Below are 17,535 nucleotides of genomic sequence, written 5' to 3'. Positions count from 1 at the left end.
GGGCAGCCAAGGGGAGGGGAGACCAGACAGGGGAACCTAAAGCTGACCAGCACCCTGTTCTTCCAGAGAAGTGCTCCGCTCAAGCAGTAAGGATGGTAACATTCTCTCTGTATTCTGAAACACCAGAGGACCACCCAGTGAAGCCTCTAGGTACTGAAGATGGCTCCAGGGGCCAAACTGAGCATGTGGCTTCAGAAGTGATTGACAAATACAGGAGTCTGTACCGGTGAGTAAAGGGGACTATGCTGTGCCAGGCTGGCCTTCCCCCCGTTGATGTCCCCACACTAGATCCCAACAGGTACTCCAAACCCCACTCATGGCCCATGGGACCCCTCTCACTGCCAAGTCCACAAGCAGAGGCAGGGCTGAGATACTAGGTTGGAGCTTTTATTATGAAAAAAAGAGGTTTTATGAGGAAAAGTTGCAAACAAACACAAAATAATGGTCCAAGGAATTTCTACTCATCTCCAACAACAGTTTTACCACATTTGTTCCAACTATTCACTTTCCCCCTCTTTTGCTGTTATAGCATTTTAAATTCAAGATATTAGATAATTTTATCCTTAAATATTTTGTGATTCATTTCAAAACATACAAATAAAGACCTTTTCTTTTATAAGCCAGTTGCAATTATCATACCTGACAAGATCTACAATGAGTCATTTTCATTACCATCTAACATTCAGTCTGTACTTGAACATGCTCAATTATCTAAAAAGTCTCCTTGTAAGTGGTTTCTTTTAATTAAGATCAAAATAAAGTCCACTCAGTGTATTTGGTTTGTTGTGTCCCATAAACTTTATTAAAATCTGTTTCGCCCTGGCTGGTGTAGCTCAGTGGATTGAGCACAGTCTGTGAACTAAGGGGTTTGCCGGTTCAATTCCCAGTCAGGGCACATGCCTGGGTTGCAGGCCAGGTCCCCAGTGGGGCCATGTGAGAGGCAACCACACATTGATGTTTCTCTCCCTCTCTTTCTCCCTCCTTTCCCGTCTGTCTAAAAATAAATAAATAAAATCTTTTAAAAAACTGTCTCCATCTATATTTCTGTTTTATTAATATCCACTATGTGTGAAGTGTACACCATTAACAAGGGGCCCTGATGTGAACGTGGCAGCCCTGCCTCCCAAGGGTTCCCAGTGATAAGTAATAAACGTCTGTAATCTCAGTCCGAATCCCTCAGATAACACAGTGGCATTCGCTGTCAGAGACATGATCTCAGCTGGGAGACAGGATTACCCCCAACTTACACAGAGACACTACACAACCCAGGGACTACCCTTTACCTACGGGAACCTGGGGACAGTGTACTATCTCTGTATAGTGTTTCTTTATGCTCCAAGAGGTTAGCATTAACAGCACCATACAAATTGCTTTAATTTGGCCCCTTAAAAATAATAACCCTTTCCTATTTTATCATTAATATTATTATTATCATCGTTATAGAAACAACTAACCCTGCCCAGGCACATAGTAATTGTCAGCACACATTAGGTCACTTATCACAACTCATGGAAATAGTGCTATTCTTATGTTACTTTACACAGAAGAAAACTGAGATGAGGGATGTCAGTGACTTGCTCAGGGGTCCAGAGTAGAGAGCAGAGGGGCCAGGACTCAAACCCACACCCCTCTGATAATGGTATCTGAGCTCGTAGCCACTCTGCTGGACATGCAGGGCTGTGCATGGGGTCGGGCATCCAGTAGGTACTCAGGTTGTGTAGAGTATTTAATCAGTGTATACTTCTCTCTCTTATCCCCAGAGTTCACTTCCCAATGGCTGGCTTCTACTCATGGAACAACACAGGCTTCTCCTTTGTGGTGAGAAGGCCAGTGACCATTGAGATTCAATTCTGTTCCTGGAAAGAAATCCTGGACCAGATTGTCCCACAGCACAGTTGGATGGTTGCAGGGCCTCTTTTTAATATCAAGGCTGAACCAGGAGCTGTGGCAGCTGTGTACATCCCTCACTTTGTGGATCTCCAAGGTAAGCAGTGGGAGTGTGGAGGGAAGGTGACGGTGGTAAGAATAGACCTGGAATTACTTCAGTCAGTGATGTCCTGAGATGGGTGCTTGTGGCTTTCTTAGACAGACTGAGGGAGGGTTACAGACATGCAGACAGCTTTCTCATTCCACATTGCTCTAGGCATATCTTTTTTGAAACATTTTGTCCCTCAGAATCATAATTACTTTTGCCTGAATTACTTAGAAGTTTCCCTCAATAGAAAGGGAACTCCTCTATAACAATAATAACTAGCATTTACAAAGTTTTCTTCACGTGGATTGTATCACTATGATCCCAGCAGGAAACATGACACATTCAGCTGAGATTTTCGAGGGGACTTTTCTAAGACAAGACTACTTGCAAAGTAAGGCTAAGTGACTGAACAAGAAAGGTTGGGGTACCGGGAGACTCACAATGGGAAGCCATTGTACTGCCTGTCAGTGTCACCAGAAACAGTGTCACCAGACTCCACTGGAGAGCTCTTGCCACAAAAGAAGCACAGCAGCTCCTGAGGAACCCACAAAGGGTCACAGGGTTATCTTAACCTCTCCCATGTCTAAAAACATCCCACAGATAAAGTTTAAAAAAATATGAAGTCACAGTCAAAACCTCAGAAACAGTAAACAAGGCAGCATAAATGAGAAACAAGAGTAACCTCAGGTGCCGGATGTGAGTCTTGTAAAGACTTCAGACATTTCGGTTATCGGAAAGAGAATGCAAAACAAGTGTGTTCCTGTGGTTAAAGAAACAGTCCTGAAAACACGAGCAACAAGCGATAAAACATTAAAATGATAAATCAAGTTTGAAAGCAAGCTAAATTAACAGAAATATGAGAAAGCATAAATATGAGAGGGTTGAGTTACATGGAAGACACCATGAGAAGGCCTATGCTGCATCTACCCAGGTTTCCAGAAGGATATTAAAGAGAGAATGGAGAAGATCTAATATTCGAAGAAAGATGATTTCTCAGCAGGCAAAAGTCCAAAATTTCAAAGTAGGAGAAAAGAAATAAACATAAATTGGCACTAGACACGTTAACATGAATCTAAAGAATACGGACATCTAAAGGCAGGTTTTAAAAGCAGAAAGATTGTAGAGCAAGGAGCTGCAATCAGCATGACAGTAATGTTTGAGCAGCAACAAGGAATGGCAAAAGACAATGGAATGAGAACCTCAAAGTCCTGAGAAAATAACTGTCAATGAAGAATAAAGGCCACAAAAAATATTTTTAAAGAAGGTGAAAAATAGACATTTGAAAACAAACTAAAGCCAAGATAGCTTTCCACAAACAAATCCTTACTGAAGGAACTCTAAAGGATGTGTCTCAGGAAAAAGGAAAGTGATCCCATATGGAAGGTGGGAGGTGCAAGATGAAGTGATCCGCCAATATACGGAGACACATCTGGATAAATCAGACCAAAGACTGGGTAAAGCAACAATAACAACGTCTGATGTGTGGGAAATTTAAAGAGAGAAAACTGAAAGCCAACACCAACAGCAGGTAAGAGTGCTAACGTGTTGCGTCCCTGTTCCTGGGCGCCAGATGTTGCAGACCCTGGCCAGCAGAGTCCATCTGTTGTGGTTTACAATGAGAATCAATGCACAGGCAACAACAACCCTGTGTGGAAAAAGGGGACAGGCACGACTACTCTCAAGGGGAGAGTGCCTATGGTGCCTCGGCCACTCCCTCAAGAGGAGAGCGCTCCACCCCTGCCTAGACAGGCTTTTATTGTCTTCCTTGGGTCTTACATCATAGAAAGATTTATTATCTATCACATAAAATATTATTGTCTACATTCTAGGTACAATCAAGGAAATAAAAATAACATGCAAAGGGGAATGACGATGAGCTCATTAGCTTTGTCCTTGGGAAAACTCATACAGGCTTTGGAGATTACCTTGAAGATAGACAATACACATTTGTTGTTTTAGACCAGGGTGATGGAGTTTTAGCAAGAGCAAGCAATAACAATCTATATGCATTTTCTAGGCCTGATTCCCATGGGAAAACTCGGTTTGAAGGTCTAGCTCCTGCCCACCACTTTGCATCTGTAGGTTTTCCATACAGAGCTGAGTCACATTTCCCAGACCAAGACAAACCAGTCCCCTACACTAACATGCCCGAAGTCCTAGTGTTGTTCACAAGGAGGTGAAGGCGCCCCTGCCCCTGCCCTCCTGGTTAAAATGCTGAAATACTTCTGGACTCATCAGGAAAGAGCATTCTCCATTTTTTGTAACCACAAGTGACCTGACAACAATGCCTGGTGTTGCCCACACAGGGAAGGAACAGGGCCTGTGCCTGTGCCGGCTTGGACAGGGAGGCTGGGGCAGCATCTCTGCTCCTCCCCCAGGGTGGGCAGCAGAGTCTGACCCATGGGCAGCAGGAGCTGTGTTGTGGGCAGGGGCTGTGGCTCAGCCTGTCCAGTCCAGGTCATGAGAGGCATCAGATGCACAGCCAGCCAGTGCTGACTGCCAGAGGCCTCATGCCTGTCAACTTAGTGACAGTGAGAAGGACCTGATGCGGTTCCCCTGTCAATCAGGACTCAGACAGGAACTTTACTGAATTATGATAGAATGATTTATTAAACAATTCATGTTATAGCTTATGCCATTTGTAAGCACCCATATGATAGGCATAGGTTAGGTAATAAAGGAGGATATATTTCTAATGTTTCATTTACAGTCATGCACCCCTAACAACCACTTGCTCAATAACAGACCACGTAGACGAGGGAGGCACTCCCTGGAGCCTAGCTGGGCAGCAGGCTCTACCATCTAGGTCTGTGCACATGCAGTCTCCGAAGTTCACACAATGACAGAGTTGCCGAAAAGTGCATTTCTCAGAGCGTGTCCCTCTGGTTCAGCAGTGTGTATGACTCTATAGCCTGATGTATTAATTATTCTGCCACTCCAGTACTTAAATAAATTTAGTATCAGTTCTATGTACAGGCATTGATTTACTTCAGACTTTAAGTAAACACTTTAAAATATTTTAAAATATATTGACTGAGTCCTCAGTCAAAAAATATATACATATGTAAGGACAATCATTCACAAACTAGTAGAAAGAAAAACGGACGAAAAAATAAACAAGCAAAGATCTGACCAGACCCTGGGGAGGCCCCTGTGTTGAGGCCACAAGGTCTAGCATTCAATTCAAGCTGCTTCTCAGGAGGAGCAGAGGCCAATCCCAGGGGGAGAGACTTGAGGGTTCAGGGTCACCTAGCTTCACAACAGGGGAAGCTTCACTGGGGAAGATAAGCTAAAGAAGATTTGGGAGTATACAGTGAGGAGGGAGGCATGAAGTAGCTCAGGGGCTGTAGTGGTCCATTCACGTGGGCAAGTTGAGGAGCAGGTGCTGAGGGTTCCAACAACGAGCTGAGACAGGTAACTTCCTCCCACCTGACAACCTATGGACTGATGAATGAGCCACCTCAACAAACATTCTCCTTCTGCAGAGTGAGACCTTGGTCCAGGGCATCTCCAAGGGCTCTGTCAGGGAGACGGGCTTGGCCAATGGAGTCAGTAGGTTCAGCTTTTACTACGGAGAGAACTTAGTCTGCTCTTGGCCTGGGAAACTTGGGGCTACGCCACCTCTCCCTGCTCTACACTAGGGCGTTACAGGAGGACAAACATCATGTGTCTAAGGCCTGGAATGAGAATGTAACAACAAAGCCCGAGAGAACAAGATGTGCCTCAGCTCTTGCTCCCAACTCCCCAATCACCACTGTCTTGGGGGTGGATGGGCTGGCCCCTCCCTGTGATGAGGACACCCTAGCCTTGCCCTGGTCAGTCCTGTACCACCTTCTGTTTGGCCTGCAAAATGGGATTTGCCCAAGGAAGAGGAAACTCTCCGACACAAGGAGTTGAGCCTAAGCTTTTGAGACTGAAGATCACACCAGGACACGAGTGAATTCACCAAGTGGTGCCACTCTCTTTTGAGGGCTCCTGGTACAAAGTTAATATTTACATCTGTGGACAATTACTGAGCATTCTGTGTCCACAATGCCATGTGGCAGCTCCATGTATATTCATATCATCTTAATTTTCCTAATGACACAGTGAGTTAGAAACTATGGTTTCTCCCATTATTCGTATGAGGATATTGAAGCATGAAGAGGTGAAGATGCTGGACCAGAGGTGAGATTCTAACCCAGGTTTATGACCTCCAGGAAAATCAGCTCCACCCACCCCCACCCCATGTCTGCCCAAGCCCATGTCCACCAGCTTTCTCTAGGCCACATTCTGGACCTCACCCTGTAACCAGACAGGACTTTCCCTTGGGATACTGTACATAAAGCAAGAAGCAAAATTCACAAAGTCTTCTTGTAGCTCACTGTGTCGGGCCCAATCAAGAAACTAAGCCCCTTCCAGGTTTCCTCATTTCCTGCTGTCTGCGCTGAAGCTGCTTATTGTCTTGGAAAAAATGACCTCAGTGCCTAATAGTGGCTTCATTCGGGAAGTGGACACTGGTTGCTATTTTCATTCATTTGTGAGGTTCTACAGAAAGTTTGTAACACTCTCAGTGCTGAGCATGCCAGACAGTTAGTCTACCCAGCAAGGAGACAAGTTGGATGCACACACAGCACTATCCAGAATTCAGACAAAATTAGTGAGTCACAGAGTCTCTGCAAGGGCCACAGACTATGGTCAGAGTGCAGGGCTCCCACTCTATGGCTCTGGCTGGCTCAGAGCTTCAGTTCCTCCATCTGACACCTGAGGACATCTCAGCACTCTGGGGAGCAAGAGGACATCATCCACTGAGTGTCACCAGGGTGGTATCAGGAGCACCACCTCTTAGAGAAACAATTTGGCAAAAGAAGAAGCGTTCACATCCTTTCACACACTTTTCACCTCCCTTGGGATTTATCAGTTTCTAGATGCTACCCCAAGGGAAATAGAAAAATTTTCTGCAGAAACATGTGCATTGCAGGACTATTTATTATGGAAACAACCTCAGCTCTGAAACAAGAAGGGAGCAGTGAACCAGGGATGCTGCATCACTAGCAGGGACCATGTGCTGCAGTCCTTGGAAAGGTCTGTAGGGGCTTGTGACCATGCAAACCAGCATGGGAAAGACAGGAGAAAAAGCTCCTTGCTGTAATGGAGCCATGAAGAGGTTCTGCTACAGAGAAAGACAAGACAGGGAAAGATGGTAATAATAGTTGTACTGCTTGGGGGGTCAGAGGTAAATACTTATACCTTTTGTTAAATGGTATACACCTCTATGATATTACTTTTCACTCAAAAAGCAATTAATATTTGAGTAAACCAGGATAGAAATCTCCCCTGCCCGTCTTGAGATACACATTAGTCTGCAGTGTTCCCATAGGTGTCCATGCAGACTGAGGGCCTGTGAGCCTTCCTGGATGTGCCTTGCTTGCCCACAAACCTCCTGCATTGCAGCAGTTGCCAGGCAACACAGGGATGGAGCCAGGAATCCTGAAACCTGAGCCATTGACTCTCCCACTACCAGCCTTCATCCCTCGAGCTCTCTTGTGGAGTCAATGTTCACAGTTGGTGCACTGATCTGAGTTATTAATACAAACAAAGAAACAAACACTGGTGATTTATGCAGAAAAGAAATATATAGAATACTGTCAAGTAGCTCACAGACATAGCAAATGATTAGGCAAGGAGTCTTAAACAAAATAAAGGCAGCAACCAAAGAATGCTGGGAAGCCAAGGTTGTCACAAGTAAAATGGGGAGATGTCTGCTGCAGACACAACCCCTGCAGATCCCTCCTGCCACTGTGGCTACTGGACTCTTGAATCCATGGCTGATGCGAAAAGAACCTCTGTCTTGTCACCTGTGTGTCACCACCTCTAGATCAAGGTCTTGGTTAGGAGCATCCACTTAGTTAAGTCCTGGTCACACACCTGTGTCATGGTGGCAGCAGCTTCCCAAGTGGAAGACTGAACTTGAGTCCTGAGACAGAGCTGGTTCTTCCACAGAAAGAATCTGAGAGTGGGTGACAAACGGTCCACGAATGTACACTACCCCAGGTCACTCCATTTCCCACTGTAGCTGTTCCCATCTGTTTTCTTCTTTCCGGGAGTCAGACCAACAGGCATCACTCAATAGACCTCATGGACGTAGAGTCCACAACCAGCACAGGTAACTGTGGGTCAATACACGTTTCCTGAATCCAAGACCACACCTGAGTGTAGGTTTAGACTGAGGGCCTTCCGGAGGTGCTCCCTCTGAAGAGAACCTGTACCAACAACTCCAATAAAACCCAGGCCCAGTCCTGCTGGCTCTCCTAGCTGAGTCCCTCAGGAAGGCCACTGAGCCTGCACTGAGGACCACACTTTCCCTGCCAAGCCTTATTTTGCCACGGCATTAAATTCCTGTTTCTCTAATTCATTCTTTTCAGGAAAAAATGTGGACAAATCTTGCTTCCGAGTGGCCCACATTAAATGGGAGGGGATATTCCTGGAGGCCCCCACTAGGGTGGAGTCACACTACGCAGTCGTGGAGAACCCCAGCTTCTTCCCCATGGTACTACTGAGAAAAGTCCATGCTGTTCTGCGCATTCCCATCATCTCCAGTGTGCTGCTCTACCATCACCACCAGCATGAGGAAGTCACCTTCCACCTCTATCTGATTCCCAACGACTGCTCCATTCGCAAGGTGGCACCAAAGCCTGAAAGCCCAGGCCAGGGTGGGCTGACAGAGGCACGACAGGCTTCTAGACAGCCCCACAGAAGTGTCAATAGGCATAAAAATTGCCTTTAGAACAGGAAACTTGAAGGAGATGAGTAATTCTGCCCCTTTTCAGTCATGGACTGGTCTGGGCCCCTAGGTGCTTCCCCAGCTGGATTCACTGCTCCTTTACTCACCACTGGATGTATCACACATCAGCCATCACTCACACTTCATCAGCCTCTTTCCAGGGGTCAGTGGATGGGAGGGTTCCATATCCAGAACTGTCCTCTTCTTCCATTCTCATTCCTAGTTTTACCCAAATCAGATCCCACACATGTCTGAGGCAAACTGTGAGTCTCCATGATTGGCAGTCACATGGGAGGGGGTGCAGGTCACCAGGGCATCAATATGCTATGTAGGGTGTAGCCTCTTCCGTACACAGAAACTTGTGGAAGCACCACCTCATTTTTCTTGGACAAGATTCCACAGGGCAGAATCTCTGAGCCAGATCCAGACCATCCTTCCTGATCAGTGTTCTGTGTGCTCCTTAGGCCATAGATGATGAAGAAAAGAAATTCCAGTTTGTGCAACTACACAAGCCGCCTCCATTGACCCCCCTCTACATGGGCTCCCGATACACTGTGTCTGGTTCAGAGGAGATGGAAATAATCCCTCAGGTGAGCAGCCCTGATGTTCCCCCCTCCCTGAGGTCAGAGGTCGTGCTTGGGAATAGCTCTGGGGCAGGTCTCAGGGCTTTCCCAGGAAAGGCCCAGTTGGGGTACAGCTGACAGCAAGAGGGGTTTGAGGTGGGAGGGAAGGCTTCAAAGATTGGGAGAGAGACAGCTGGTAGGAGTGAGGGTCACATTCAGGACAGGGACAATGACAGGGTGGACTTAGGAGACTGAGAAGTGTTGGACTACAGGGTGTTGATGCTCTCCAAGTACAAGCACCAGGAACACAGCTGTAGTGAACACACTGGGTCCATTCTCATCACAGCCTGTGAACAGGCACCAATGGGAGCCGTGAGCCTCTCAAGACAGAGTCTCAGAAAGAACCTATTTGTGATCTGGGACGTGGCTGGGTAACCTGGGGGAGGTCCAAAGAAATGGAGGTTTGCTCTCTATCTGGTGTTGTCAGAGGGCAGGGAAATTCAGTCACTGGGAACCTCAGTGACTTTGTCTCTAGGGAGGGCAGACTCAGCCAGCACAAACCATAATTTATGAAGCAGCAGTCGTGAGTGCAGAGGGGCAGGATAGTGTTTGGCATTTTGTGGGCTGCTCTGCACCCCATGTGAAAGGGACACTTGGGGATTGTGTGTGTCCAACAGGAGGACAACATGGCTGAGGTGGCAGCCCAGATGCATTTGTAACAACACTGAGGTCCAGCTGTGAGCATCAGACCAGATCCCAGACCTCAGGGGCTGCCTTTGTCCTCTCTTGGTCTCCCATTCTCACCAGAGGAAGAGGTGGTCAGGACACTGGACACTCAGCTGTGATATCCCTGTTTCCACCACAGCCCAAACTGTGCTGCTCAGGGTCAGAGCGGCATCCACTGAAGGACAGTCTGTAGTGGAACCATTGTCTATCCTTTTCCTTCTGTTCTCAGACAAGTCCTCGAACTCTTCTAAGTGGCGATGGCAGATGGAGTGGATGTGCAGTGGTCAGGAGGGAGTGATGTGTGTCCTTTCAGTGGGGACACATGAATCCAGGGATGAACACCTCACAGTTTCCTGCTGTGTTAGTTGTTAACAAGGGAGGAGAGACACGACTCAGTCATTCAACAAACGTTTACCCACTGCCAGCTATGGGGTGTGCAGAAACACACCAGGCCATGTGGGTGGTCTATGGAGGTGTCTCTGAGAAGGCCACATCTGAGCTGAGACCTGAGAGACAAGAAGGGTTCTGGATGGGGGACATCTGTGACAGAGCCCTACAGGAGCAGAGAGGGGCAGGTACCCTTGACACCTCTATGTGACAAATTGGAGGTCAGTGTGGCAGAGCTCAATGACTGCAGCAAAGAGAGGAGGTGGATTGTGGTCACACAACAGACAGAGCTTTCCTGGGGCCCATCGACCATGTTGCCCTGGAGTGGAGTTTGGAATTTGTCCCAAGTGCAATGACAATGTCTTAGAGGATCTGACTTGTAAAACAAGAGCTGATTTAGTTTCACGCAGATGCCTCTGGCTGCTGGGTAAGAAGGGTGATAAGAAGTTAGGAGTGAAAACACAAAGACAAGTCAAAAGGCTGTTGCTGCAGGGCAGGCAGGAGCTGATGGAGGCTTGACTAGGGAGGTAGCAGTGAAGATGAAGATTAGTTAATGGATTCAGGGACAGGCTGGAGGTAGAGCCAACAGGACTTGGTGTTGGGAGAGAAATGTAGGAGGTAGGGATGATGCCTAAGTCTGGAACATGAGAGCTCAGTAGGTAGTAGTGTCATTTACTGAGTGTGAGAAATGGGGAGGGGGCATGTTGGAAACACACTGGGAACCCAAAGTTTGTGTGAATGTGATTTCAAAAACGGAAATGGATGTAAATTTTCTCTTGGTTGAAAGTGGCTCAAACTTGTGATCCATTGAGAAGACAGGCTGTGGACTGGAGAAATGAGGATTTGGCATCATGATGGGGGAGAAGGAAGGAGGATGTGGTTTAGGATGTGTGAGCACTACACTGCAGATGAGTCCTGACTCTTCCATGGGGCACCCAGCTGTGTCCTCTTTCTTGTGGGTCAGAATTTGTGGAAAAGGCAAAGCCCGAAGTGGTGATTAGTTTCAGTACAGATCATCCAAGGGTGCCCATGGGGCTGAGCAGGGCAAAGAAGGTGTCAGGTGGGGAGAGACCCTCACTGGCAGGATGAATGGTGGCTTCTCACATGATATCTCCTCCCACAGGAACTGGAGCTCTGCTATCGGAACCCTGGGGAAGCCCAGCTCTTCTCTGAGTTACACGTTGGCCATTTCAGGTCAAGTTTCAGGCTGTACCTAAGAGAGAAGGAAGAAGGAACTCTGGTGTGGGAGGCATTGGTGAAACCAGGTAAAGTCAAGACAAGTGCAGGCAGCTCAGAAAGTATTTACTGAATGTGTGTGTGTGTGCGTGTGTGTGTGTGTGTGTGTGTGTGTGTGTCAGATGTTTAATCACTATTTGCTCATAAGAAAAGCACAAAGAAGTTATGTCCAGTTTTATTTACAGAACAGTTGTATGACCATAATTTGAACTTAATTTCACTCTAAGCTCCATTCACTCTCCCATGTTTTTTGTGTCTCCACACTGCCCAGTGTTAACAGACTTTAGTACCAGCAAGGCCTTTGGCCAATTTTCTTGTAACAGATTGGATGTGAGCTGAAACAATAAGAACTGAATAATTATATGATTGTATAAATTAAGCCAATTTTGAAAATAGCAGATACCCTAACCAAAGTCATTAAGCTTTCTTCAAGGTAGACAAGAGAGAATCAAATAATGAATTTTCGGGGATGGATGACAATTTATAGTTTTTTAAATGAGCACTGACTCCTCCAACAACCAAAATGCCCTAAACATCCCTTGAAGGGACAATCAGGGCTCGTGTGCTGTTGAAATTAAGTTGGATCTGCCTCCTGAGCTGCTACCACGCCTTCCTGGTGTGGAGAAAGGGAACCGGTTTCCCTCAGTCTCACTTGGGCACAATCACAGTTGTGCACGAAGCAGCCCCAGTGTCAGACCTCAGTTTGAATCCCACTCTGGCACTTACTAGCTGGGTGATTTTGGGAAATTACTTAACTCATTCGAGTCTCCAGTTCCTTGTTTATAAAATGAAGGCTATAATACCTAACTTGTATTGTTGCAGAAAAAATTAAATTACTGATGTATCTCATGCAGTGGTCCTTAATGAATATAACAATATTCTTGTATGTTCTCTTACTAAGCCAGTACCAGTCTTCTGCTCGCCTCAATCTTAATTGTCCCCTGGGGCCTGACAGAGGCTCTATTTTCATCTCTATGGAAAAATCCTTCAAAGACTGATCCTGGCCTCCCCTAAGTCTTTTCATATGCAACTTAAACACCTCTAGTCCCATCCATCATTCCTTTTGTATTTTAGTTTTTCAAAACTTTTCCATCCCAGTCACCTTGCTCAGCAGATGTGCCCATTTGAGAATGAGGCAGGATGGACTCTAAGACCATCCAGTCATCATGGAGGATGTGGAACTCCCCCCTCCCTCCATCTACATGAACCAGATGCACTCAGCACCGCAGCCAGAGTTCCCCTGTGCTCACCTTCCACACTGTCTGATCACACTGAACTTGGATGGCCCACAATCCCAGGCCCTGTCCGCAGAAACCACAGAAGAATTACCTGCATCATTCTCCTTACCCAAGTAATCATAATGCCCCTTCATTCATTTGTTCCTTTTATCTTGGTGTGTACTCTTTCTATTGAAATTCAACCATTACTTACAAGTGGTAAGATTTTCTTTTTATATATATTTTTATTGATTATGCCATTACATTTGTCCCATTTCCCCCCTTCATTCCCCTCCACCTTGCACACCCCCTCCCACCCACATTCCCCCTCTTTAGTTCATGTCCATGTGTCACAAGTTCTTTAGCTTCTACATTTCCCATACTATTCTTGCCCTCCCCCTGTCTATTTCCTACCTACCTTCTATGCTACTTATTCTCTGTACTTTTCACCCTCTCTCCTCCTCCCACTCCCCTGTTGCTAACCCTTCATGTGATCTCCATTTCTGTGGTTCTGTTCCTGTTCTAGGTGTTTGCTTAGTTTTTGTTTTTGTTTTAGGTGTGGTTGTTAAAAACTGTGAGTTTGCTGTCTTTTCACTGTTCATATTTTTTATCTTCTTTTTCTTAGATAAGTCCCTTTAACATTTCATATAATAAGGGCTTGGTGATGATGAACTCCTTGAACTTGACCTTATCTGAGAAGTGCTTTATCTGCCCTTCCATTATAAATGAAAGCTTTGCTGGATACAGCAATCTTGGATGTAGGTCTCTGCTTTTCTTGACTTGGAATACTTCTTTCCATCCCCTTCCTGCCTGTAAGGTCTCTTTTGAGAAATCAGCTGACAGTCTGACGGGAACTTCTTTGTAGGTAACTTTCCCCTTGTGTCTTGCTGCTTCTAGAATTCTCTCCTTCATTTTAACCTTAGCTAATGTAATTATGATGTGCCTTGATGTGTTTCTTTTTGGGTGCAACTTCTCTGGGACTCTCTGAGCTTCCTGGACTTCCTGCAAGTCTATTTCCTTTGCCAGATTGGGGAAGTTCTCCTTCATTATTTGTTCAAATAAGTTTTCCACTTGTGGCTCTTCCTCTCCCCTTTCTGGTACCCCTATAATTCAGATGTTGGAACATTTAAAGATGTCCTGGAGATTCCTAAGCCTCGCCTCATTTTGTTGAATTCTTGTTTCTTCATTCTTTTCTGTTTGGTGGTTTCTTTCTTCCTTCTGGTCCACTCCATTGATTTGAGTACCAGTTTTCTTCCCATCACTATTGGTTCCCTGTGCATTTTCCTTCATTTCACTTAGTGTAGCCTTCACTTTTTCATCTAATTTGTGACCAAAATCAACCAATTCTGTGAGCATCCTGATCACCAGTGCTTTCAACTGTGCATCTGATAGGTTGGCTATCTCTTGGTTCCTTAGATGTATTGGCTCTGGGGATTTGATCTGTTCTTCCATTTGAGCCTTTTTTGGGCGGGTCTGTTCACACCTTTTACATCAGAGGGGCAGAGCCTTAGGTGTTCACCAAGGTGGAGCAACCCCTGTGGCTGGGTTGTGATGTTGTATGTGATGAGGGTCAGAGAAGGAACAATGGTACTTGTTCCACACTCTCTTTCAGATTTCAGTCCCTTCTGCCACTTCCCACAAGCAAATTGGGCCTTTCTGGTGCTGGTTCCTGGGCGGGTGGGCTTGTGTATATTCTTGGACTCTGTCGGTCTCTCCAACAAACTCTCCTGTGTGGCTGGGAGTCTCTCCCAGCAACTCAACCCCCACAAATGTTTCCAATCATGGTTTTTAGGCTCTATTTCTTGGTGCTGGGACCCTGGGTTTCATGGTCTATCTTGCTGCCTGTTTCTGTCTGATTTATCTGTGTGCAAATGTGTGACTGCAGTCAGCCAGCATCCTTGCATGCCTTAATGGGTCTGTCCACTGCCACCCCTTGCCTGAGGTCTGCCAGCCACCGCCTGGGCACCCAAGTCCACCAGCCACCACTTTTTCCTCCCACAAACCCTCTCCGCCGGCCACCGACTGTGCCCCTTACCAGTCTGGCTGAATGATTTTTAGACTTCTGTACAGTTCAATTTTCTGTCTGTTGTGGTTGGGGGATTTTTGTTTTTAAATTTTAGATGTCCTTAATTTTGGTTGTGTGAGGAGGGACACTGTGTCTACCTATACCTCCATCTTGGCTGGAAGTCCCAAGTGGTAAGATTTTCTTGATCTTAACTCTTGCTTCTGACATCCAAATCCAGGGCAAACAGTATTTGTCTGGAAGGTCAAAAAGGCAAGGTGGTGGACTTCCACTTGGAAAAGGACATCTCACAGTTGAAGCTATCTACCAAGAACTCAGTTATTTCTTCACCAAGGTTTCATTCAGACCCAGACTTAATTAAACTGGGTTTGCAGTGTTCAGGGAGAAATTATTTGTCTCCCTTTCTCTAATAGAATTTTGAGCAACCTTACTTGAAATTTTATTAGAGTGAGTCTGTAGCTTGTTCTAAGAACCCAAGAATCTCAGAGGTAAGACATGCGTAGCAACTTCAGGCTAATCATTTGTGTTAATAACTACCACTGTTGCAGAAACTTCTTCTCATCTGTTTTCTTCCAGGAGACCTCAGACCTGAAGCTACTCTGGTCCCTCCATGCGATACAGGTCGGTAGCAGCTGTTGGAGACCACAGGAGCCATGGCTGGTCTAGGGTGTGCTCTCTGCTCCTGGAGGGGAGGGAGGAGAGAAAGGAAGGGATTCTTTGCAAACTTTACAAGGGATCAGGCCTTGGAGAGTGGAGTGTGTCTCTGGGCAGAAGTCCTTTCTTGTCCTTAATATTGCCCTTGGAGACCCTGGTACCTTCGAAAGTACATCCTCAAATGCCTCCATCATGAACCCAACCCCACACCCAGCTCCAGCAGAAGGCTAGGCTGGAAGCTGACCTGAGCAGGGCAGAGGGGCCTCTCTGGTGGTCCATGTTTTCACAGGGTGGGGGTACCCAGGGAGGCAGAGAAGGTGAGTGCAGACTTAGAGGTGGGGAATCAGAAGTAGAGGCTGCAGTGGAAGCTCTTCTTTATTTGTTGTCAGCCTCACCTTCACCCCTAGAGGCCCCAGGCTTGTTGCACTTCATGGACCAGCATAGAGGTCAGCTGGTGGCCCGAGTGACATCGGTGGACTCAGTCTTGGACAAGCTGTATGGACGGGTGCTAAACGATGAGCAGTATGAAAGGGTGCGGGCTGAGCCCATCAATCCAAACAAGATGAGGATGCTGTTCAGCTTCAGCAACTCCTGGGACAGGGCCTGCAAAGATCAACTCCTCCAAGCTCTAAAGGATACCCATCCTCACCTAATTAAGGAACTCCAGGAGAAGGAGAGTAGGGGTTCCTCACCTTATTGTGAACCCTGAATCTCCTGACTGCTCTTTAGGTGTCCATTTCTTCACCTCTAAACAATTGCCATCTGACCTGCCTTCTAATATGAACTTATCAAACTTCGGTGATGCCTTTGCTGGGCAGTACATATCCATGCCCAAGAAAGCTTCATCAGCACCCAGGCAGCCTCCCTTGGTTTTCACAGGCCAGTGGTCCAGGTGGGATGGCAGCATCTCAGGGAATATGGTGAGAATGGACCAGTCTCAGACAGGGGTGGGAGCTTCACTCTTTGTAAGTGAGCTCCTCTTGGCTCAGAGGAGACAACTTCCCTTTCCAAGAAGACTGAAGACTGTGTTTTCCTGGCTGGAGCTGAAGCAGCAAACACATCTTGCCAGCCCAGAGCATACAGCACAGCAAGTGGACCAAACTGAAGGGGTGCAGAGCAGAGCTGTCCAGCCCCATTCAGCCACCTCACTGGAGGCTGCCTTGCAGCCACGCTGCTCCACGGCTGTGCTGACTCCTTACTGAGCTATAACACTGCTGAGCTCTCTCACAGTCTTGTCATTCTGCATCTGTGCAGTTTCACTGCTGAGCTATTTGCACTCAGCAAAGACTCCTTCTTCACCACACGTCAAATTGGGGGTATCTATTGCTGTTCAATTGACACCAGTGACCATGGCTGACACCTAACACAGGGCAATGACCTGATCTCCTGACACCATCCTAGAACCAATGCATCTGGCCCTGACCAGCGTTGCCCAGTTGGTTGCAGTGTCATCCTGCAAAGTGAAAGGTTGCTGGTTTGATTCCTAGTAGGACACATACCCGGGCTGTGGGTTGGTCCCTGCTTGGGACATATGCCCCAAGGCAACCTATGGATATTTCTTTCTCTCTCTTTCCCTTTTCCATCCTCTCTATCAAAAAATAAATAAAATGGTTTTTTTTAATGTATCTCTTGCCACATGAGCCCCTTGTGCTCGATTTGCCCACCTGGTGTTGGCTATGGGTCTCAGGTAAGTCCCCTCAGATCCAAGATTGCCCATGTGTGGTTGAGGTTTCAATGACTTTGTTCAGTTTTGGTAGGGGACCCTCCCCTGGTGACTTTGGTTCAACATTAGCACTGAGGGTGCCCCTCTGGGTGATTCGGGTTGGATGTCTGGGATGGGGCATCCCTCGATTGTGTTTGTCAGTAAAGAAGGATCTTCCAGAAAGCACTTTGCTTCATCACATTTGGTACCAAGGAAGGGGATCCTCCAGGTTGAAACTAACTTTGCCTATAAGGTTTGTAGGGACACCCAAAGTTACAGGCACCCAAAA

The 17,535-nt window shown here is 46.6% G+C and overlaps 1 protein-coding gene across 5 annotated transcripts in view; it reads left to right on the top strand.

The window, feature by feature from the left end:
- Nucleotides 1-17,169, top strand: part of LOC119046605 (NACHT, LRR and PYD domains-containing protein 1-like) — a 41,888-nt gene extending 24,719 nt beyond the window's left edge. For 2 of the 5 annotated variants that reach the window (XM_053672576.1, XM_053672572.1), the window contains 7 exons: nucleotides 67-226; nucleotides 1,761-1,984; nucleotides 8,380-8,636; nucleotides 9,203-9,328; nucleotides 11,538-11,679; nucleotides 15,467-15,511; nucleotides 15,934-17,169. In XM_053672576.1, coding sequence (XP_053528551.1) covers nucleotides 67-226; nucleotides 1,761-1,984; nucleotides 8,380-8,636; nucleotides 9,203-9,328; nucleotides 11,538-11,679; nucleotides 15,467-15,511; nucleotides 15,934-16,253 — 1,274 coding nt within the window. In that variant the 3' untranslated portion in view covers nucleotides 16,254-17,169. The remainder of the gene's footprint in view (nucleotides 1-66; nucleotides 227-1,760; nucleotides 1,985-8,379; nucleotides 8,637-9,202; nucleotides 9,329-11,537; nucleotides 11,680-15,466; nucleotides 15,512-15,933) is intronic. The other 3 variants (XM_053672574.1, XM_053672575.1, XM_053672573.1) reach the window with 3 other exon arrangements.
- The last annotated feature ends 366 nt before the right edge of the window (nucleotides 17,170-17,535 follow it).

The sequence above is a fragment of the Artibeus jamaicensis genome, unplaced genomic scaffold (assembly GCF_021234435.1).
Source record: "Artibeus jamaicensis isolate MK-2021 breed Jamaican fruit bat unplaced genomic scaffold, CSHL_Jam_final contig_777, whole genome shotgun sequence".
Taxonomy (NCBI): Eukaryota; Metazoa; Chordata; class Mammalia; order Chiroptera; family Phyllostomidae; genus Artibeus; species Artibeus jamaicensis.
This window is presented reverse-complemented; position numbering and strand designations above follow the sequence as displayed.